A 25,630-nucleotide genomic window follows, 5' to 3' on the forward strand; every position below is an offset into this window, starting at 1 on the left:
CACTGCTAGAAGTCTAAACTTCAAAATGCACTCTCTCGAGGCACTCCTAAAAATGGAGAACATCGATATCTGTGCAGTAACTGAGACCTGGTTCAAGGCTCCAGAGAACACACCTGCAATACTAGGCTACAACTCTTACCACACTTTTCAGCCAGCAAACCAGGACCGAAACACTAAAGATGGAGGAGTGTCCATATTCACCAAGGATATGCACACCTCTGGGCTAGTTCCCCAACAGAATGCATTCGAAATTCTCCAGGTGCAACTAACACTAGGTAAGACTGCAATCCAAATTGTAGCTTGCTACAGATTCCCCACCATGCCACAAGATTCTCACTACACCTTTCTAAACATACTGGAAAATATTAAGATACAACCAAACACCCTAATACTGGGTGATTTCAACTACCCTACCATTAACTGGGAAAACTACTCATGTACCAACACCTTTGCCCAACGGTTCTTGGAATTCATAAATTCCAATGCCCTGGATCAACTAATCCATAGTCCCACCAGGGGCTCCAGTATCCTGGACCTGGTCATTACCAACATGGGAAATCGATGCTCCACACCAGTTGGTTAGGTCTGACCATAAGCTAATCACCTTTGACATCCACATCCCACCCCCACCCCCCAGTAAGGAAATCTCTGTAAAAAACTTCTCCAAGGCCAACTTCATGCTACTCAAGTCAGAAGTGACAAACTTCATGACACCCATGCAGACGAGATCTGAAAGTTCGACTGCTGAATCCTACACTAAAGCAATGTATGAGCACATCCACTCGTGCATGAATTGTACCATCCCAAATAGAACCAAGATGCTCTCTTCTAAAAAAAGGAAGTCAATCTGGTGGTCCCCGTTCATAAACAAACTATACAACAGAAGGAAGAAACTGTTGCAGAAAAGAGGAAAATCCCAGGATGCAAAAAACTCACTTACCAGCCGCAGTAAGAAGCTGAGATCCCTCATAAAATCCTCCAAAGCTAGTTATGAAAATAAAATTTCCAAAGATTCCAAAGACAACCACAAGGTATTCTATAGCTATTCACAAAACTGAAGAACAAACACTTTAAAAACAAAAAGGATACACCAAGGCAGGGAAGCAGATAGAATCCATTTTATTGTAAGTGCTTTCGTCTTGGATAATGCCAAGACTTCATCAGACAAAAAAAATTTAAAAAATGGGTTGTGACTGTTACTTTTTTTGTCTGATGAAGTCTTGGTATTATCCAAGATGAAAGCGCTTACAATAAATTGGATTAATTCTATAGCTATGTCAAGAATCTAAGTGGCAATGCTCAGATCTGCTCTGAGCTACAACAGAATGGCATTAAATATACTGATCCCAAGGACATTGCCAATATCCTGGCAGATTGATTCAGTACCAGCTTCACACCCCCTCACCCCCTAAAGGGCCCATCTCAATACAGAAAGATTGCCAAATTCCAGGAATCATGGCCACACAGGTAAAAACCACACTCTCCAAAGCTAAGAATACAGCATCCATAGATCCAGACGACATCCCAGGCTGTGTACTACATGAACTTGTACCTCAACTAAGTGTCATGTTTAATCATAGCCTCACCACAGGCTTTGTGCCCACTGAGTGGTGCACAGCTACAGTTATCCCACTGCACAAGGGGGGATCCACCTTGGATCCTGGGAACTACTGTCGTATCAGTCTTGACGAGCCTGATCTGCAAGGCCATGGAACGTATTATCATGGAACTTATAAACAAAGAGATTGGCAACCTTCAAACACTAGACCCCACCCAGTTTGGGTTCATGAAGGGCCAATCTTGTCTTCTGAACCTGATTGACTTCTTCAAATCAGTCTCTAGAGCCATGGACAAGGGTAAGGCACTCCACACAGCCTATCTGGACCTCGCCAAGGCCTTCGACACCATCCCCCACTCTGGAATCATAGATAAACTTACTAAGCTGGGCATAAATTCCTACGTCATTCGATGGGTTGCCAACTGGCTTACTGACAGAACCCACACTATAAAAGTAGCCGACTCCAACTCCAGCTCCAGACAAATGACAAGTGGAGTACCTCAAGGTTCAGTCCTGGGACCACTCTTGTTTGGCATCTACTTCTCTGAAGTATAGGCCAACACTAAGGGACTCTGGCTAACAAAGTTCTCAGATGACCGCAAACTGGAAGCCATTTTGGATCCCCAAATGATGTGGATATTCTACAAAAGGGCCTTACAGAAATGGATGCTTGGTACCAAAGCCATGGGCTCAAGCTCAATGCCAAGAAGTGTATAGTTATCCCCTTTGGGAAAAAACATGTACTCGTGAATTACCACATAGATGGCAGTACACTAAACTACACTAAACACTGAACATGTGATAAGAGACTTAGGAACACAGGTGGACAGTGGTCTCATCTTTGATAACCACATCGCCACAACAGTCAGGAAATCCTTCTATGTGGCACACCTCATCACTAAGAGCTTTTTATCCAGAAAAAAGGAGGTCATTGTCCCACTGTACTCAACCCTCATTAGACCCATCATAGAGTAAAACGCCCTGTTTGGTATGTACCTAACAAGACATCTGCAACAACTGGAAAGGCCATAGAAACACCTCACTAAAAGTATCACAGGCTTAAAGCAGATGCCGTATGCTGACCGACTACAAAAACTCCAGCTATACTCTGTCGCATATAGTCTACTCAGATGCGATCTCTGCTTAACATACAAGGCCATGTCAAACCCAGAGCTGCTGGACATGCTACACTTAAAGAAATCCCAATCTATCAGAGCCACACACTCCAGGGACCTAAACCTTATCATCACAATGAACAAAACATGTTGGAGGAATAGGTTCCTGACACAAAGACTCCCCATACTCTGGAATTGACTGCCCATACATGTCAAGCAGAGTGCCTCCTTGGCCCTCTTCAAAAGAAACCTTGATGATTGGATGGGAGATAGGAAATATCCCCTGGGGATCATATCAGTTGCCCTGCTAGACAGGGGTCCAGGGAAGTAAATATTGTGGGAAGAAATAGCCAGGGAGTTGTTTTGGCTAGGCTTGTATAGGCCCTAGGGCTGATAGCCTAGTACCAACCTATGAACCTATGAACCATATGTACTTTTCATCTGGAACAATCATATATTATTCCTGTACATAAATGAGGCAGTTCAGTTGAGTTCTGCAACAACTTTCCCATAGCCATCCTATAACAATTGTCCAAAATTCTAGAAAAAATGCACATACACACACACACACACACACACACACACACACACACACACACACACACACACACACAGTTACTAAGATATCTTCTGGACTTTAACCACTCATTTAACATATTTATCAATGACCTTTGCTTGGCCTGCAAACCAGCATCTATTGTTCAGTAAGCTGAAGACTCCACACCAATCTGTACAGCCACCTCCCTGCAGGAATTAAAAAATAAACCCAAACAGCATTTTCCAACATTGAAACATGGCTTCTAAATGTGCAGCTATTCCTCAATCCCAAGAAAACAAAAATGATACTGTTCACAATGAAATCCCACTCAGCCTATAACAATACATTTACTTTCACTTCACTCAGTAACACTACAATGGACTTTGTCCAACAATCCAAATCTCAGGCATGATCATAGATGTCAAGCCCAAATCTGAACAACACATCCAATCAGTAACAACAATAAAAAATAGGCCTTTTCTACAGAACAAAGCCCTTCTTAACAGATACCACTAGAAAGATATTAGCCTGATCCAACCAGTTATTATCTCCATTCTGTGTTCCCTCTGTTTTCATACACTGTAGTCTGTACAACTTACGAAGCTAAACCAATGCTGTAATGAACTGGCCAAATTTGCTGCAAGCATGTCTTCCAGAAACACTCACCATGTGACTCTGAAGCAACTAAATTGGTTGGAGTTACCTAGCCATCTATCATAACTGCAATTGTAAGTAGCCCACAATATTATCTTTTATCTTAACAAATGGCCATAACTGCAAAATCTTCTTCGCAGATACGAACCACAAAAAAACAAAAAAATAAAAAATCTTCACTCCAAGGACATGTTGCTTCTAGTTCTTTATATATCAAATAACATACCAGATCAGTCCCTATACTAAGGTTATGTAACAAACCCACAGAACAACAACCATATTACACTTAGGCCAAGCAAGAACACAGAACATTTCAGAAAACAACTACAGCTCTATTTAAATTCCCCTTCCTTCCTCTCCTCCCTCCAGTCTAATATGCCTACCTTTACTAATCTGGCTATATGTTATAATCAATTAACATTGTACACCAGAACAAACTCTGATGTAACATTGTCTTTCTTTAAACACAGTATATCTATCTACATATATACATATATGTGTGTGTATATATGTGTGTATATATATATATATATATATATATATATATATATATATATATATATATATATATATAGGTTTACTATCAAAATTAGGAAGCACAGTTCTGAGAGTAATTACTTACTCAAAAAAAATGTTGAAAATAAAAATGTTATTTAATCGCAACAATGAAAGCTGTAATGTTGATAATTTGTACTTTGATATTATCGACAATACCCAGGCTATCTTCACTTCTGGTGATTGTCTACTAACCTTTCCCCCCTGTACACCCCATGTGGGGAGCTGCTCCCCCCACACCCCCTGCATATTACATATACAAACTCCAAGATTACACTACAGTGATGAAAAGGGCAAATTTCCCAATCCTCACTGTAGTATGATCTCCAATCAGAACATCGCTCTCATATGAGCGAATGCACACTAGAATTCGCTAAGGTGGTTTCGAACATTTTCAGATCACCATTACGGAAACTTGAAACCATACTTTTGAAAGTCCAGGTTTTGTGTAACTGCTGTTCCATGGGTGTGTGTGTGTGTGTATATGCGTGTGTGTGCGTGCGTGTGTGTGTGTGTGTGTGTGTGTGTGTGTGTGTGTGTGTGTGTGTGTGTGTGTGTGTGTATATATATATATATATATATATGTGTGTGTGTGTGTGTCTGTATGTGTGTGTGTGTGTCTGTATGTGTGTGTGACAATAGCAGGTACTGCCAGCCATGCCAGGAGCAGTAGGGCAGTGGATGTATGACTTGTGCCAGCAGAGCCAGCTGGAATTTTTTTTTAAATAATTATATGTGATTTGTATATCAAACTGATTTGTACAGATTCTTGTGCTGAAAATGTATTTGTGAGGTTTACCTGTATTAAAATGTATCAACAGTGCACCCTGCTGGAATGAAAAGAAATGTACATGTATAATTCTAACTGAAATGTATATGTTTTAATAGAGGATACTGGGACAGCAAAGGCACTGCCATAAACTTTTAGATGTGTATTGTAGCTGTCTATGCTAAGTTACTGTCTCAGCTTCAAAGGGGCATACTGTTAGAACTTAGAGTCAGGTGACCAGAGGAGGTCCTGCTGCAAACCATCTTGGATATTATATTTTACAGGGAGTAATGTCTGAGAATTGAGTGGGCAGCAACGGTAGTGCAGCAGTTAGCATTGCCACCTCACAGCAAGAGGTTCTCTGGTTTGATCCTTGGCTGGGGTGCCTTCTGTGCAGAGTCTGCGTGTCCTCCCTGTGGTCGTGTGGGTTTCCTCCGGGTGCTCCAGTTTCCTCCCACATCCCAAAGGCATGCTGTAGGCAGATTGGACATTTTAAATTGGCCCTAGTCGTGAGTGCATGGGTGTGTGTGCCTTCTGTGGAAGGTTGGGCACTGGGCTGGCAACTCGACACCATAAAACTCCACTGCCAATCATGAGTGGACAGGTTATCCGCTGTAGTCACCCCTAACCGGGAAAAGCCAAAAGAAGAAGAAGAATCTCTGAATATTGAGTATTCTGTTTTGGGGAACCTGTCTAAAAAGACTGCTCATGTATTTCACTGTGCCTTGCTCTATCAAGTAAGTTATTAGGGAATAGTAATTCTCCTAGATTCAGTCAGGAATATAGTTAAAATTGTTTTTTCTTTATTTGTATGACGCTATCCATCAGTACTATTTTCAATATTTCCTGCGATTTGAGCTCTGTAGTTTACTGTAAATATATATTCAGTATTTTCATACTCTTCAGTTATTTATTATTAACTGTGTTTAAACTTTTAATTGTGGCTGGTCCTTTTTAGAAAGTATCTAACCTTTGAGAATGCTTATATTTATTTGGTGACACTGTGTGGCCCACTCCAGAAGGCCTAGCTGTCTTGGCCAACTACTATCATTTGTATTAGTATTAATATTATACAGCATAATTGGACACCCTTTGTTAAGAGCCCTGATTGTGGAGTGTCTGGTGGCAGGGATAACTATCTTAAACTCTAGCAGAAGGGGCACAGCAGGTAAATCTGGGCCAACCTTTCCTAGGTGTGTGTGTGTGCGTGTGTGTGTGTGTGTGTGTGTGTGTGTGTGTGTGTGTGTGTGTGTGTGTGTGTTTGTGTGTGTGTGTGTGTGTGTGTGTGTACATTTTTTCTAGAATTTTGGACAATTGTTATAGGATGGCTGTGGGGAAGTAGTTGGAGAACTCAACTGAATTGCCTCATTTATGTACAGGAATAATATATGACTGTTCTAGATGAAAAGTACAGAGGGTGCTGGAGGACTTGGCTTGGACACTCAGCTGAGGATCTAACCCTACAGGTGTACCAGTGGGGAGTCTTACTGGGGACCTGGAAGGGGACAGATATAGAGAAATCCAGACCCCTGGCTGAGTGTGTTCCCTGTGCACTCTTAAGGGAAATTGTGCTTGATGCGGAGAGGTCTGCACCTGGAAATACTGAGTGTATCCATTTGTATTCCAAATGCACGTCCCTCTTCAGTGTCAGCGGTGAGGATTCAGACTCCTTGAGTACTGGCCTAGGTAGGGACGTCACTATATATACATTCATATGCACATACATACTTATAAAGATAAACACACAGTAAACCATATGCTCTTTTCTCCTGCCTGAGTTCTGATTTTTCCTTTTCTTCAACCCTTTAGAAACACTGCTCTGGAAAATACTTTCTGCACTCTCTAATTTCTCTTGAAATATTACTCTTTTATGTTTTGACAAAATCATACAACCTGTACTTACTCTAAGCTTTATAAGGTATGATCATAATTCATCTGTCCCTAAACATTTTTCTTAAACATCTGACCTAACCTCACTCATACACCCCCCTGTCTGCATCTTTTATGCCTTACATGACCCTGATCAATATCTTGTACTGCTGAATATTACATTTTACTTATATGTAGGAGTGAATCCGTACCTCTTTCTCATAATGTCACTTCTACCTTTATCTTAAGCCTTAGCCCATTTTTGTTTTCTTATTTTCTCTCTTTCATGCCACTTCTGACATTATAGCTTTTGTCTATCCCACTACCATGGCAACGTTGTATTTCTAAATATATTGTGCATTATTTGTACTCTATATGTATTTTAAAAAATGAGTGATCTGTACATTGACTGTAACACTGAAAAGAGCTTTTATGTCATTTCTGACTTTCCCAGTAACTAAATATAAAATAATACATAGATAATATTTACAATCTACTGATGTTCATGTTCTGTTCTAATGTGATAAGTATTGTTGCTTGGCATTTGGCTAACATATATATATTTAAATACATAACTATATCCAATATCCAAAAACAGACTTCCTTAACAGTTGTGTCGAGGTGAAATTCCTCAAACTTCATTTGTTCACCGAAAAAATATAAAGCTATAGAAGGCTGATCACTGCTTTCCACTAGAATCATTGCCAGTAAGACTCACAAATGTGTGCACTATGATTCACTTCTTTTGGGAGATTCCCCCCTTCTTCAACTTGGTACAGCTGTAGAGTTGATATATATAAGTTAGGAGGTGTGGGGTCTTGCCCCCTGCAAAAAACGCTTAAAGTTATATTTTTCACCCTTCTTTGTTTCAGGATTATTATAGGAGGTTACTAGGCTAACAGCCCTAGGGCTTTTTAATCCTATCCATTCATGCCCCAAGTATGAGTGCCCAAGGACTAGATTGGTTTTGGCATATGCCTGAGCCTTAGGGCATCTACAAACTGTCTCTGTCCATAAGGGACACAGGTGAGAAGTCATTGATCCAACTTGCATTTCAATAGGCTTAGGGAAGAGGTCTATTTTATGCAAACAGGGAGTCTGTTCCAGAGAAGGGGTAATCTGTGTAACACATACCTGTCCCTCCAACATGTTTTGTTTGGTGTTATTCATTTGAATGAAAAGTCAAAAGACTGAATGTCAAAATGTTGAAAACTCAAAATATTGAAAAGGGGAATTTGCCCACTCTTATAGATGGTATATATAATTATCATGGGATGTGTAGGGGGATGCATGGGAGCTTGTCCCCCTACATTAAAAAGGTTTCAATATTTTGACTTGTTGATATTTTGAGGTGTCAATATTATGTATGACACCTGTTTTGTTATTGTCACAGATGAGGTTTACATCCTTAGATTGGGTAATTCTAGTGCTGTTTGTTTTGCTAATATGTATCAGGGATGTATCAGAGTAATGTCTTGTAGATTAGGCATAGATCACCATCCATCAATAGTCTGCAGAAGACCAAGTACAAAGTCAGGGCTTTGAGGTGGTCTGCATAGGACATGTTATTTACATCCTGCATTCTTTTAGTGAGGAACCTCTGTGACCACTCCAGCTGTTGCAAATGCTTGGTCGGGTACATGCCAAAGGGTATATTGTCCTCAATTATTGATCTAATTAGGGCTGAGTATAGTGGGACTATGATCTCCTTAGATCTAGATACCATGCTCTTATTTATAAGCTGTGCCACATAGAAGGACTTTCTAACCACCATGGACACATGGTGATCAAGTTCAGGTTACTGTCAACCTGGGTTCCCAAGTCCCTTACCACTGGATCTACTCTTAGGGGAGTGTATCAGTGTTGTAATTTACATGGGTGGTTGCCTTCCCAAAGGGTTTAATTATGCATTTCACAAACAACACCAAAGAAATATAAGGCAAAAGCCAAAAAACAACGCCAGTTCCACAGAAAGATTTAATTCAGCTTAGCGCCTCGGCATAATAGCCTTCAATGAGCATAAATTACAGAACACACCCTCTCATATAAATACTATAATCAATTAAACAATTACATTAAATTAATCAATCACATACACATAAAAATTTAAAGAGAACAATACATATCTAGAAAAACTACTATTTATAAAATTACAACAAACTTTTCCAATTTACTTCTAAATTTAAACCATTAGGTGACATAGTGTTATATTTTAGTATATAAATAGTTTCTTTAAATAATAAAACATTTTTTATTAACCTATCATCACCTTTTTTAATAAGAACTTTCTCAAGAATACAACATTCAAATACATCTACATTACTATTATGAACTTCCATAAAATGAGAAGCAATTGGACTATCTAATATACCTCTTTTTATATCTCTAATATGTTCTTGCATTCTAGTTTTAAATTTTCTCTTTGTCTCCCCTATATAATAAAGTTTACATGGACATTTAATGCAATAAATTATACCTACAGAATTACAAGAAAAAACATTATTTGGTTTAAAAACAATACCATTAATTTTATCAAAATATAACTTCACATATTTACATATATTACAATGGCCACAGGCAATAGTGCCATATGTCTGTATATTATAACTAGCCTTATCAGTAGGGGAAATATAATAAGCTTTTATCAGTTTACCTGATAAATTTTGGCCTCTCTTAAAGGCTATTTTAGGAATATTAGGAAAAAGTTTATAAAGATTTTTATCAGAAGTCAAAAATTTCCAGAAATATATAATAATATCCCAAATTTTATTACTAAATATATTATAAGTAGTAACAAAGTAAATATCCTGGATTTCTTGATCAAAAACTTTTAAATTATTATTCCCAGTATTATTCATATTTTTATTATTTTTAACGTATGGCGAAAAAAATAAAATCTTCTCTATTCCTGTTAACCATTAATTTATTAACATTACTATTATTATTTTTATCTAATAATTTATTAATAGATATATTTAATATCTCCATACTATAACCTCTTTTTAAAAACATAATAATACAATCATAAATATTTTTTTCTAAATCTATTTCATTATTACACAATCTAGATAATCTGATAATTTCTCCATAAGGTAGGGCTAACAATGTATGTGAAGGATGACAACTAGTTCCAAAAAGGAACTGATTTCCATCAGTAAATTTACGATATACAGTTGTTTGAATCCGATTACCTATCTCTCCAAATAATGAAATATCTAAATAATGAACTTTATTACCAAACTGTAGGCCATCAAAATGTAAATTAAATCTATTATTATTTAAATCTGAAAAAAATTCATAAATATGTTCATAACCACCGCTACATAGAAAAATCAAATCATCTATGTAGCGGTAGTAAAATAGAACATGATTTTGGAAGAATTTATTAGTATATACATACTCTAATTCAAATTTGGCCATAAAAAGATTCGCATACATGGGGGCAAATGATGCCCCCATGGCTGTTCCTTTAATCTGGTGGTAAATAATTTCATTAAAACTAAAAAAATTATTGGAGAGACAAAAAGAGGTTAAATCCATTATAAAATGGGTAGTTGGATTATCTCCCAAAAAATAGTGTAATGCTTGTAAACCATCTAAATATTTGATGTTTGTATATAAACTCACAACATCAACACTAACCCAAAACATATTATCTGTCCAAATAACTTCACTTATTTTATCAATAAAATCAAAAGCGTCTCGAATATAGGACTCTAATTTCTGCACATATGGTAACAGATGGTTATGTATGACAATGCCCATATTTCGACAAAAATAATTACTGGCCGAAACAATAGGACGGCCTGGCGGATTTACCATACTTTTGTGCAGTTTCAGGAGACAGTAAAAAGTGGCCAAATTACAATCATCCATACAGAATTTTCTATCAAGGTCATGTTTAGAGAAATATCCCAATCTAACACCTTTATCTAATAAATGTGTACATTCTTTCATAGCTGTTAAGTAACTATCAAGATCACTCACTTCATATGTTAATGGGTCATTAAGATGTGATATGCACATATCTAAATATTGCTTATGATTAAGTAATACTACTTTATTACCTTTGTCAGATTGTTTAATCACAATATCATGTCTACTTGATAAATTTTTCAAGGCATTCCACTCATTTTTTGTCATATTATACCTCTGATATACTTTATTCGCTGAAATCATCATTTCTTGAATAGAGAAGTGCACCATTTCAGAAAACTGAATAATGGTAGAATTATTGTAAGGAGGAATAAATTTACTGTGAAAATCTATACCCACAGTATTGAGTAAGGAATAGGCTTGAAAACATGTAGATAATGACATCTCATTAGAATGACAGGAATAATAACTATCCACAGTAGTATCACTATCATTATTCCCCTCATCTGAACAAACATCATCATGAACAGAGACTTTTTTGTCATTAGAAAAATAATATTTCAAATGAAGTTTTCTGACAAATTTAAAAATCTCTTGTTTAAGTAAATGATGTCTAGGTATAACAGTAGGAACAAATTTTAGACCCAAATTGAGTACAGATATTTCTTCATTAGATAAATTACAGCCAGAAATATTAACTACATTAGAATCATTAGTAAAGGCAGAGTTCACAAAATCAATTCCATCTACCCCTCTTAAACACTTGTTTAGATTGTCCTTCACCCGACGAAGAACCCGCATCAAAGCTTTTCTTTTTATTTCCTCTTTTGGAATTATTGCCTTTGTTCCAAAAGCGTTGCTGGTGAGCTAAAGGATCTGTAGCAGCTGGAAGGGGAGGAAAATCATTATAATCAGCATCTGAGTCCGTAGTTGGACCATAACCTTCCGAAGAAGCAAACGACACAGAAAGCTGTTTTTTATTATTTGATTTTATCTGTTTACTAAAGGGGCGGGAAAATGGTTTCCGTTTCCAAAGAAATGCTCGCCTGTTATCATAATCTTTGATATCTCTTTTAATTTTCGTTGATTTATATTGTATTTGTTCACTTTCATATCTATTAAGATTTTCTTTTAAGTTAACAAAAATGTCATTGACCTTGACAGTACCAATATCTGCTAACAGTCTAGAATGCATAGAATGCAATTGCCTTTGTAATTTTTGTAAAAGTAATTGCTCTCTGTCCACAAGTATCTTCACCCACTCCATTGCACAATTATGGGCCGCCGTAAGCCAGCGGTCTTTAAACATCAAATCATCTTTGTCAGCATTGTCAAATGGTGTCGCAGGGCTTTTGAAAGCCCTTAAACCCCGTGGGGAAATATTAAGTTCCACATGTCTATTTAAACCTAGTAAGTTAAAGTGACAGCGTGTCTCTCGGAATAACAATTTTTCAAACTCTTTTACAGTGTCTTGTACTTCTTGTGAAAACATGGTAGTATTAGTGCGACCACCTAATGTACCAAAAGGATTCACAAATTTCTGTTGTCTTTCTTGAAACAATTTAGATATATAATCTGAAGTCATATTACCATTAGGTGCCGTATTCTCTCCTGGTTTCGTTTGATGGAAATTAGTAGCAGTAGATAAAAACCTGCTACCTTGAAAAACTTCCGAAGTAGCCGGAGAACCCAGAACATCCGTAGGAGCCTTCGCTCTAGTAATAGCCTCAGGAATCGTCATCGCGGGAAGTAAACCTTGCGTTTTCATAGGAACCTTCGGTCTCACCACAGCATCGGGAACCGCTGTCATCCCAGGAAATGGATTATTAGACCCCACAGAGCAACCATTAACATCTGAAAGTAGCGGAGCATTCACATCCGAAAGTAGTGGAGCATTCATAGAACCTTCATTACCACCACTAATATCCGAAGTAAAGCCATCGACTGGTGGAGTAAAGTTCTCTCTAAAAACTCTAGGAGTATTAAGCAAGGAACTGGTATCCATGCTATCACGAATCACAAACAACACCAAAGAAATATAAGGCAAAAGCCAAAAAACAATTATGCATTTAATTATGCATTTGTTTGCTTTGAGGTTTAGGTTATAGCTGTGGCACTAGTTATTTGTTCGAGTCAGAATCTCCTACAGGATATCTACATCTTTGGGGGTTGCAGTAATTGCACCCAGCTTGTATTCAGCAGCAAATATGGTCAGCCAAAGGCCTTCTACATTTGCCTTAACTTCAGAGAAGTATATTCCAAACAGGAGATTTCCCGTTAACGAGTCCTGTGGGACACTGGTAGTAATAGACCTCTTGATAGAGGTGGATTCCCCCATCCTAACTTCATGTGTCCTATCTGTGAACCATTTTGCTATTCAATGAGTGACACAGGGATTTATGCCTACATTTGGGAGTTTGTCTGTAATACCCGAGTGAGGTATTATGCCAAATGTCTTTGCCAGGTTGAGGTAGGAAGTATGCACCCTTTTGTTCTCATCCATGGCTCCACTGTCCTTCTTGAATAAGTCCACCAAAATTAGTAGGCATGACCTACCCTTGATGAAACCAAACTGGGATGGGTCCAGAGTTTGATGATTTCCTCTGTCTTTGTTTATCAGGTCCATGATACTTCTTTCCATGGCTTTGGATATAAGACTAGTCAAACTTATGGGTCTGTAATTCCCTAGGTCTGTTGATGATCCTTCTTTGTGTAGAGCGATGATTATTGCAGTTCTCCATTCCCTGGGGATACAGTTTGTCTGGAGTCTGTAGGTGAATAGAGATTCTAGTGAGCCTGCCAGGTTGTGTTTCACTCTATTTAGAAGATATCCTGGGATATTATCAGAACCTATCAATGCTGTATTTTTAACTCTGGGCAGTGCAGTAAGGACCTGTTCCTTAGTGATAGTTGGGGGAAAACAGTAGAAGGTTTTTACAGGAGAGTAACTGGGATGATAGGGGGGGAAACCGGAGTGAAATTTATCAGACAATAAATGTGCTATATCCTTTGGTTCAGTAAAGGAAGTTCCTTTTACTATTAGTTCAGCACACTGTTGGGTGCTCTTTTAAGGCTGTTTACACAACTGAAAAGTGCCTTATGGTTATCCTTACACTGGGAAGCAATGTTTTCCTCAAAGTTGGCTTTGGTGGAGTTGATAAGTCTCCTGACTTGTTGCTGAGACTGAAGAAGGAGATTTTTTTGTCAGTTGGGCATACTCCTTCTTACTTTTAGACAGGATTTTCTTTTTTTTTTTTTTTTTGTTGTGCAACCTATTTATACTGGGGGTCTACCAAGGTCATTTGTTTTTAGAGTTTGTCGTAAGTTTATTTCTGTTTGATACTGCTGTTTCTATGCAGTTATTCATATGCTGTACAAGGTTTCCATAAAAATGATGCATAGGCCATAGTCTTTTTTGAGTTTGTAGAATTTAGTTATGCCATTGCTTAATATGAAGTAGTAAGCCTTGGAAATGTTCCTAAAGATTACAGGGTTTTCTGGGAATTCCTACTTTAAATTTATTTCAAGGATGATCACTTTGTGATCTGATCTTCACTGGAAGATGTTACACTGGGGAAGGGGTGCAATATTCCCTCATAATTGCAAGTAACAGGTCCATGATATTTGCACCCCCAGTAGGTATGCAGAATAGCTGCTCCAGGGTGTTTGCATTGAAAAATGCAGGAATCTTTAAGCCTGCATGTTAGTAGTTGTGCATGTATCTCAATTTATGGGGAGATAGTTGAAATCACCAATAAATATGGTGGAGGGTTGAATGGTGAGTGACACCTGTACATTCAAGTACATGGTATTGTTATCCTGGGTAATAGCAAGAATATGGTATGGGACTTTACATAAGGTTAGCTGGACATGGAGTAGCTCAAGTGTGTCATATTGTTCTATGAATTTGGAGGTGTACATACTTTTTATGTAGATTGATACACCTCCACCTCTTGTCCCTACTTGTGCAGTAGCTGGTCTAAATGTGTTAAAGCTGTTATAGCCCTGCACAGCTGTGATGCCGTTTACTGCTTTAAACCATGTCTCAGTAACTGCACAGATGTCAGTACTCTCTAAGGTGAGGAGTGCTTCCAGGGAGTGGAGCTTCTTGTTGAGACTCCTAGCAATGAACAGTAACACCTTTAGTTTATCTTGAGTAGAATTTACTGTGTCAGATAGTTTGTCAGGTTGGTATTGCCTATGAAAAGGGACTATGGGGTGGATTATGTTTTGGCCAATATCCCAAAGCCTAGTAGGGAGAGGTGCAGACTATCACTGTTGAAGCAACATGGTCCGTTAATCGGGAGGGGGTTGGTATGAAGGTTAAGGTGTTAACCTTATAAATACAAAGTGCAGGCTTTGATTCCAACTGCAGGTTATTAGCTAAGCTTGTAACAGTCAACAGACTGATAGTTTAGTATTTACCTATGAAGCCACAATCCTGTGTCCTCCTAAGCTGACAAATATTGGACCTCCTTAGAATGACACCAGTAACTAAGCTTAAGTCAATCACCTTCAGTTTATATTGTGGTATAATCCATGGAGAAGGTAGAATGCTTGTCGGTGCCACAGTCATACCTGCCTGTGACACAGTCTGAAAGCTTCAATCACCTTCAGTTTATATTGTGGTATAATCCGTGGAGAAGGTAGAATGCTTGTAGGTGCTACACTCATACCTGCCTGTGACACAGTCTGAAAGCTTCAATCACCTTCAGTTTATATTGTGGTATAATCCGTGGAGAAGGTAGACTGCTTGTTAGTGCTACACTCATACCTGCCTGTGACAGAGTCTGAAAGCTTCAATCACCTTCAGTTTATATTGTGGTATAATCCTTGGAGAAGGTAGAACGCTTGTAGGTGCTACACTCATACATGCCTGTGACACAGTCTGAAAGCTTCAATCACCTTCAGTTTATATTGTGGTTTAATCCTTGGAGAAGATAGAATGCTTGTAGGTGCTACACTTATAACTGCCTGTGACACAGTCTGAAAGCTTCAATCACCTTCAGTTTACATTGTGGTATAATCCGTGGAGAAGGTAGAATGCTTGTTAGTGCTACACTCATACCTGCCTGTGACAGAGTCTGAAAGCTTCAATCACCTTCAGTTTATATTGTGGTATAATCCGTGGAGAAGGTAGAACGCTTGTAGGTGCTACACACATACCTGCCTGTGACACAATCTGAAACCTTCAATCACCTTTAGTTTATATTGTGGTATAAACAGTGGAGAAGGTAGAATGCTTGTAGGTGCTACACTCATACCTGCCTGTGACACAGTCTGAAAGCTTCAATCACCTTCAGTTTATATTGTGGTATAAACCTTGGAGAAGGTAGAATGTTTGTAGGTGCTACACTCATACCTGCCTGTGACACAGTCTGAAAGCTTCAATCACCTTCAATTTATATTGTGGTATAATCCGTGGAGAAGGTAGGATGCTTGTAGGTGCTACACACATACCTGTCTGTGACACAGTCTGAAAGCTTCAATCACCTTCAGTTTATATTGTGGTATAATCCGTGGAGAAGGTAGAATGCTTGTAGGTGCTACACTCATACCTGCCTGTGACACAGTCTGAAAGCTTCAATCACCTTCAGTTTATATTGTGGTATAATCCTTGGAGAAGGTAGAATGCTTGTAGGTGCTACACTCATACCTGCCTGTGACACAGTCTGAAAGCTTCAATCACCTTCAGTTTATATTGTGGTATAATCCTTGGAGAAGGTAGAATGCTTGTAGGTGCTACACTCATACCTGCCTGTGACACAGTCTGAAAGCTTCAATCACCTTCAGTTTATATTGTGGTATAATCCTTGGAGAAGGTAGAATGCTTGTAGGTGCTACACTCATACCTGCCTGTGACACAGTCTGAAAGCTTCAATCACCTTCAGTTTATATAGGTTCGTAGGTTCATAGGTTCATACTAGGCTATCTGCCCTAGGGCATTTATAAGCCTAGCCAGAGTGTGTTTGGCTTTCGCCACCCATTTTAAATTAATTTTGCTATGCCTTTTTTTGAGGTTAGTATACTGTGCCTCTGTCTAACAGTGACACAGAAGTGATAGCCGGGGTAAACCTACGATCTCCCATCCACTCGTCAAGATTCCTCTTGAAGAGAGTCAATGTGGGACTCTGCCTAACCTGGACTGGGATTTTATTCTAGAGTGAAGGGAGCCTCTGGGTTATGAATCTGTCCCTCCAGCATGTCTTATTTATTTCAGTGCTGAGGTTCAAGTCTCTCGAGCAGCTCGATGGGATTTGGATTTTCTGAGGTGCAGCATGTCCATTAATTCCGGGTTGGACATGGCTTTATACGTCAGGCACAGATCGCCTTTGAGCAGGCGGTATGCCACTGAGTAGAGCTGGAGTTTCTTTAACCGGGCAGCATATGGCATCTGTTTGAGCCCTTTGATCCTCTTGGTGAGGTACTTTTGGGGTCTTTCCAGTTGCTGCAGGTGTCTGGTAAGGTACATCCCAAAGGGGCATTGTACTCAATTATGGGCCTGATGAGGGATGAGTAAAGAGGTACAATGACCTCCCTGATCTAGATGTGAATCCTTCATGATTAGGTGGGCTATATAAAATTTTTTTCTAACCACTTTGGCCACGTGGTTGTCAAATGAGAGATTGCTATCAACTTGGGTCCCCAGGTCCCTAATGACTTCTTCTGTACTTAATGGATTACTACCTATGTGGTAATTTGTGGGCACTTTGTTTTTGCCAAAGGGGATGACTATACACTTTTTGGCGTTTAGCTTGAGGCCATGGCTCTGAAACCAGTTGTCTGTTTCTATGAGGCCCTTTTGGAGGATGCTTGTGTCGGCTGGAGAGTTGATTATGGCGCCCAGTTTGCAGTCATCTGCGAACTTGGTCAGCCACAGTCCTTCGGTGTTGGCCTGTACCGCCGATAAATATATACTGAACAAGAGAGGTCCCAGGACTGAGCCTTGTGGGACGCCACTTGTAACTGGTTTGGAGTCTGACATGGCTCCAGCAATTCTAACCATGTGGGTTCTGTCCTTGAGCCAGTTTGCAACCCATCTAGTGACATAGGGGGTTATATTTAAGCTGGTGAGCTTATCTATAATGCCCGAGTGGGGTATTGTATCGAAGGCTTTTGCGAGGTCCAGGTAGGCTGTGTGGACCACCTTCCCCTCGTCAATGGCCTTGGTGACTGTTTCAAAGAAATTGACCAGGTTTAAGAGGCAGGATCTGCCCTTGACAAAGCTGAACTGAGTAGGATCCAGTGTCTGTAGATCCCCAGTATCTTTATTTATGAGGTCCATGATGATCCTTTCCATAGCTTTGCAGACCAGGCTAGTCAGGCTTATGGGGCGATAGTTTCCAGGATCCGTTGAGGCACCATCTTTGTGGAGAGGGACCACTGTTGCTGTACGCCACTGGACGCTTCAATCACGGTTCATTATATTGTGGTATAATCCGTGGAGAAGGTAGAATGCTTGTAGGTGCTACAGTCATACCTGCCTGTGACACAGTCTGAAAGCTTCAATCACCTTCAGTTTATATAGTGGTATAATCCGTGCAGAAGGTAGAATGCTTGTAGGTGCTACACTCATACCTGCCTGTGACACAGTCTGAAAGCTTCAATCACCTTCAGTTTATATTGTGATATAAACCTTGGAGAAGGCAGAATGCTTGTAGGTGTTACATTCATACCTGCCTGTGACACAGTCTGAAAGCTTCAATCACCTTCAGTTTATATTGTGGTATAAACCTTGGAGAAGGTAGAATGCTTGTAGGTGCTACACTCATACATACCTGCCTGTGACACATTCTGAAAGCGTCAATCACCTTCAGTTTATATTGTGGTATAAACCTTGAAGAAGGTAGAATGCTTGTCGGTGCTACACTCATACCTGCCTGTGACACAGTCTGAAAGCTTCAGTCACCTTCAGTTTATATTGTGGTATAAACCTTGGAGAAGGTAGAATGCTTGTAGGTGCTGCATTCATACCTGCCTGTGACACAGTCTGAAAGCTTCAATCACCTTCAGTTTATATTGTGGTATAAACCTTGGAGAAGGTAGAATGCTTATCGGTGCTACACTCATACCTGCCTGTGACCCAGTCTGAAAGCTTCAATCACCTTCAGTTTATATTGTGGTATAATCCGTGGACAAGGTAGAATGCTTCTAGGTGCTACACTCATACCTGCCTGTGACACAGTCTGAAAGCTTCAATCACCTTCAGTTTATATTGTGGTATAAATCTTGGAGAAGGTAGAATGCTTGCAGCTGCTACACTCATACCTGCCTGTGACACAGTCTGAAAGCTTCAATCACATTCAGTTTATATTGTGATATAAACCTTGGAGAAGGTAGAATCCTTGTAGGTGCTACACTCATACCTGCCTGTGACACAGTCTGAAAGCTTCAATCACTTTCAGTTTATATTGTGGTATAATCCGTGGAGAAGGCAGAATGCTTGTAGGTGATACACTCTTACCTGCCTGTGACACAGTCTGAAAGCTTCAATCACCTTCAGTTTATATTGTGGTATAATCCATGGAGAAGGTAGAATGCTTGTAGGTGCTACACTCATACCTGCCTGTGACACAGTCTGAAAGCTTCAATCACCTTCAGTTTATATTGTATTATAGACCTTGGAGAAGGTAGAATGCTTGTAGGTGCTACACTCATACCTGCCTGTGACACAGTCTGAAAGCTTCAATCACCTTCAGTTTATATTGTGGTATAAACATTGGAGAAGGTAGAATGCTTGTGGGTGCTACACTCACTCCTGCCTGTGACACAGTCTGAAAGGTTCAATCACCTTCAGTTTATACTGTGATATAATCCTTGGAGAAGGTAGAATGCTTGTAGGTGCTACACTCATACCTGTCTGTGACACAGTCTGAAAGCTTCAATCACCTTCAGTTTATATTGTAGTATAAACCTTGGAGAAGGTAGAATGCTTGTAGGTGCTACACTCATACCTGCCTGTGACACAGTCTGAAAGCTTCAATTACCTTCTGTTTATATTATGGTATAAACCTTGGAGAAGGTAGAATGCTTGTTGGGGCTACACTCATACCTGCCTGTGACACAGTCTGAAAGCTTCAATCACCTTCAGTTTATATTGTGGTATAAACCTTGGAGAAGGTAGAATGCTTGTAGGTGCTAAACTCATACCTGCCTGTGACACAGTCTGAAAGCTTCAATCACCTTCAGTTTGTATTGTGGTATAATCCGTGGAGAAGGAGAATGCTTGTAGGTGCTACACTCATACCTGCCTGTGACACAGTCTGAAAGCATCAATCACCTTCAGTTTATATTGTGGTTTAATCCATGGAGAAGGTAAAATGCTTGTAGGTGCTACACTCATACCTACCTGTGACACAGTCTGAAAGCTTCAATCACCTTTAGTTTATATTGTGATATAATCCGTGGTGAAGGTAGAATGCTTGTAGGTGCTACACTCATACCTGTCTGTGACAAGTCTGAAAGCTTCAATCACCTTCAGTTTATATTGTGGTATAAACCTTGGAGAAGGTAGAATGCTTGTAGGTGCTACACTCATACCTGCCTGTTACACAGTCTGAAAGCTTCAATTACCTTCTGTTTATATTGTGGTATAAACGTTGGAGAAGGTAGAATGCTTGTTGGGGCTACACTCATACCTGCCTGTGACACAGTCTGAAAGCTTCAATCACCTTCAGTTTATATTGCGGTATAAACCTTGGAGAAGGTAGAATGCTTGTAGGTGCTAAACTCATACCTGCCTGTGACACAGTCTGAAAGCGTCAATCACCTTCAGTTTATATTGTGGTTTAATCCGTGGAGAAGGTAGAATGCTTGTAGGTGCTACACTCGTACCTGCCTGTGACACAGTCTGAAAGCTTCAATCACCTTCAGTTTATATTGTGATATAATCCGTGGTGAAGGTAGAATACTTGTAGGTGCTACACTCATACCTGCCTATGACACAGTCTGAAAGCTTCAATCACCTTCAGTTTATATTGTGGTATAAACCTTGGAGAAGGTAGAATGCTTGTAGGTGCTACACTCATACCTGCCTGTGACACAGTCTGAAAGCTTCAATCACCTTCAGTTTATATTGTGGTATAAACCTTGGAGAAGGTAGAATGCTTGTAGGTGCTACACTCATACCTGCCTGTGACACAGTCTGGAAGCTCTATCATTTGTTTCATCATGTAGTCCAGGGAGGCACGTCTCAAGTTATTAACACCCACATGGACTAAGACAGACTCATAATGATACTTGTGCTTCAATGTCCTGAGTACTTGTGTGATCTGGTAAATTCTTGCCCCGAAAGGCAACTGGCTGTGGCTGTCTCCTTGCTCAGCCTTATGACTGGGGCATCAGTGTGCCTCACAACAGCATCTCCAATGACCAATAAATTGGGTTGGTTTACTATTAAAATGTCGAACGGCACTACGTCGACTGTACTATAGTCGAACACGGAAGTTTGAAAATAGTAATGTCGACGTCAAAAAAACAATCTAGGAATGGTTTTAACATGGGTCGAGGTATGTGTTCAGTATTATTCAGAACTACAAACATCTCCCTACCTCGACCCATGTTAAAACACAGTCCTAGATTGTTTTTTTGTCGTCTACATTACTATTTTCGAACTTCCGTGTTCGACTATAGTACAGTCGATGTAGTGCCGTTCGACATTTCAATAGTAAACCATTGGGTTGTGTAGTTGTTTGCTTGAAGAGCTTAGAGGCTGAGACATAGTGCAATCTGGTTGTAGCTGTCCTGGGGAGGGTTGCCTTTACAGAGTGTTTGGGAGGTTTCTCAGGACCATGTCTAGGAGGCATTTGAGGTTTGGATAGATTGTATTAAAGCCTCAGCATATGTGTGTTTGTTTCTGATCCATAGTAGGTGTTGTGTGTGTGTCTGTAAGCAAGAGCTTTACCTCCAAAAACATAGTATAATCATATCTCTTGCAAACTGTGTCAGTCTGCTAAAGAATAAGGTGGTTGTCAGGCAACATGACACCATTGCTACATTGTCTCAAGATGCCCATTTCCACAAGGCTGTCTACTGAGACAGTAAAAAAGTGCACACACATGGCTGTGGATTCTCTATGTTGTGTTCTATGAGGGGTGGTGCAAGAGGGGTTTGTAGCTAACTAAATTGACATGTATTTATTTATAGCTTTATTTATTTATTTTTGATTATTTGGTGTTTGGATTTTTTTATATAGTAGAACTACAAAAATGAAAGGTCTTATCTGTAATGCAGAAGCAATTTATTAAACACAAAAAAAATATTTAGGCATTTAAAACCTTCTACAGGAAAGTTTTTTCATCTTTTAAAAAATAATTTTCCAGGCTGCAGAGTGCTGGTTCTTATTTGCTTATTTTCTTATTTATTGTTTATACTTAGGTAACACTGTGGTTGCTCTGTTTCATAATGTCACATTTAACAAGCATTTACAATATAAATAACCTGCTCTGTATAGTCGAACATCTTTAAATCTATACTGCAAATAGGGTGCATGGCACAATTAGAATTAATATTCTGTCTGGTAAGTATTTATATTCTAATGAGGAAATTCCATTTTCTTGTTGTGTTCCAGACAGGTGCACAAATACGGGCACATTTTATTCTTAATGACCACTGTTGTCTTTATTGATTCAAGTAAATAAGTTAAAATATGTAGTTTAACCAAATGTTGAAATTTAAACCAGACACATCAGCATTTAGTTGGTTATATTACTAAATGATTTTTTTTCTTGCAGTACGTCCAACAGTTGAATCCTTGGGTACAGGTAAGATATTTTCAAAAGCTGCTCTAAATAGCTTTTATATTTAAAATCAGTGAATATATGCACATATCTGTAGAATATATAGTAATTATTTTATTTTATTGACTTATTTATTTATATAATATATGTTTTTGTTTATTTACTGGAGTAGGGCACTGACTCAACTAACATTAGATTACAAAGCACAGAAATGAAATAATACAAAATACAATATCATGGGAGCAGATAAGGACACAAACAAGTTCTAAGCACTGTATATAAGCAATAAAATAAATCTGATATGCTGACAAGAGATAACAAGTCTAGATACAGCAGAGTATGCTTAGAGTAAATGTACTTACAGATAGGCTATCAACCCTTGTACTGTGAGAAGAGGGCAAAGCTGTTGAGGAGAGAACCAGTAGGATGATTCAATGGCATTACATGATATGGAGTGTAATAAAGTATTTGCAATGATTCAAATTAATCAAGTAGGCATTGAATTATAATCTGAATTTGGCATTGCTGGAGAGGTATTTGAAATTGGGAAACCCTTGTCAGAATTTGGGAGATACAAGAGAGGAAATTGTGGTTGGTATAATGAAGTTTTATTGCTGGAGTTTTAAACCAGGACCTTGTTAAAACTGGCTTCTGAGGTTATAGAAGGGACAAACAGGGTTGATTTGAACAGAGAGAGAAAGAGGTGTAAGAGTATCCTGATGAAACAATCTGAATATGAGGGAGTTTAATAAGTTGTGGTCTCTTTGTTTAATTAACGCCCTTTTGGCCTTTTTTGATGGTGTGGCAGTGTTGCTCATGTCTATCCTTTCTTTCTGAGGGGAAGACATTACTGGCTGGAGTTCTACCTACTTACTTATTGGTTCTGGTTCTTGTACTTTTCCACTCAGCTTAACAGCGGCTGGCAGCACTCTGTATACCATCAAACAGCACTGCAGGCCCTTGCATTTTCAAATTCCCTCTTAAGAGCTTTAGTTAACTTCATCTTCCAGTTTTAGCTGTATAAATTTTAGACTGAAGCAGTGGTATATTATCACATGTCTAAAGCCAATTTCATAGCCATTCTAGACCAATTGTTCACTGCCTGACTGGTGTTGTGCTCAAATCAAATTTTTTTCTATCCACATTTATTAGTATACACCAAATCAATACCTTAACTATGAGCTGAAATGCTGTCTTCCCGTATTTGCCCACAAAGCAGACCTTATAACTAGGCTAGACTAGAACATTGATTGCATAATATTAATTTACTGCTCAAAACAGAAATTAATCTATGTCTACTTTTTTTCTTGAACAACTATTTTATCCCAGGAACTGAAACATTATTATTGGGGGGGGCGTGGCTAGGATGCTGAACTGATAGCTGCACTTCATTTCAGCTCTCTTACCTCAATACAATTCCTGACAGGAATTTTACAAAATAATATTTAATTTGAAGAAATTTTTATTACTAACTTATTTCTAATAACTCTGAGCATCTATAAGAAAAATTTTATTGTCAGAACTTGAATAATTCCTGTCAAATTAATTACTGGAAAATCAGCACCAATATCAGCTTTACAGCATGAGTCATCTAAGGAATACAGCACAAGACTCTTCTCTCAAAAAAGACATGCAGTCTCTCATTACAAATATACAGGAACTTACAATAAAAATCGACAAGATGGACAATAAAATAGATACTTTTAAAGAAAAGTGCTCACAACAACTGGAACAGCTTCAAGAAATGTTTACACAGCAGAAAGGACAAATATCACTTATTGAACAGTCATTAAGTGACATTGACACTAGAGTTCAAGTAGAAGAACAACAAACTGAATTCTTACTTCAACAGAATACATATTTACTAGAAAAACTTGATGATATGGAAAACCGAACAAGAAGAAATAATATTAGAATATATGGTCTACCAGAAAAATCTGAAGGGGACAATATGATAAACTTTCTTACCACCTGGATACCAGATGTAACAAAAATACCTGAAGCTCTTTCACATGGTATAGAACGGCATAGATCACTAGCAGCTTCTGGAAATGCTTCTTCTCCGGTAAGAACAAGCCGAGATCTATAATTGTGAGTCTTTTTTACTACACAAGATAAAGATCTTATATTAAGAAATGCTTGGGCAAATTCTCCCATCAAATACAATGATTCATTAATAAGATTTGACAATGATTATTCTACAAAGGTGGTTTCAAAAAGAAAAGAATTTCTACCAATAAAAAAAACCTTAAAGAAAAAGCAACTGAAAGTCCATCTTTTATTTCCAGCAAGACTGAAAGTTTTTCTAACAAATGGAATAAAAATCTTTGAAACAGTAGATTCAGCAATAAAATACCTTACCAACAACAACATCCTAACACATGAATAATCTATGGACTGGACAATAAGTACACCGAAGAGAAATGCTGAAGTAAATAATTGGAAAACTGTTGAGCAAAAGAAAAAAAACTAAAGGACAAATAATCTTACATATGTTATATTCTGTAAAAATCTAAATAATAATACTAACAACAAAAGAAAAGTTCTTACTGTCTTCAAGTTACACCAAAACAGGTACTGTTTTCAATTATATTTTAAATGTCAAAATTAGCATAAATGTAAATACATTTATCTCAAATCACATCAATATACTAAGCATAATTTAAACATTACTCTATTTTTCATTATTATCCATCTATTATTTTCATATTCTTAATCAGAGTAATCAATGCATAATAATGTTCCCAAATAGTTTATTTATTTATTTATTTTCTCTCTTTGTGTTTTGTTGTTTTTATTTTTCTCTTCTTTTTATAAAATCTTCATTAACTTATAATACTTTAATCAGTATATGATTATATTGCTTAATAGGTATAGTAATGGCTGCTATATAACTTATTATTAGTTACATCCCTGACAGCATTACTTTTTATAAGTTAAAAGTGTCCCTGTTTGGAT

At 38.4% G+C, this 25,630-nt stretch overlaps 1 protein-coding gene across 1 annotated transcript in view; it reads left to right on the forward strand.

Moving 5' to 3' along the window:
* The window catches only part of LOC122791269, a 564,593-nt gene that overhangs the window by 391,618 nt on the left and 147,345 nt on the right, over positions 1 to 25,630 (forward strand). Inside the window, exon 9 of the mRNA XM_044058939.1 lies at positions 22,667 to 22,696. Coding sequence (XP_043914874.1) covers positions 22,667 to 22,696 — 30 coding nt within the window. The remainder of the gene's footprint in view (positions 1 to 22,666; positions 22,697 to 25,630) is intronic.

Source organism: Protopterus annectens, chromosome 17.part0 (genome assembly GCF_019279795.1).
Source record: "Protopterus annectens isolate FY-2018-M chromosome 17.part0, PAN1.0, whole genome shotgun sequence".
In the NCBI taxonomy this organism is placed as follows: Eukaryota; Metazoa; Chordata; order Ceratodontiformes; family Protopteridae; genus Protopterus; species Protopterus annectens.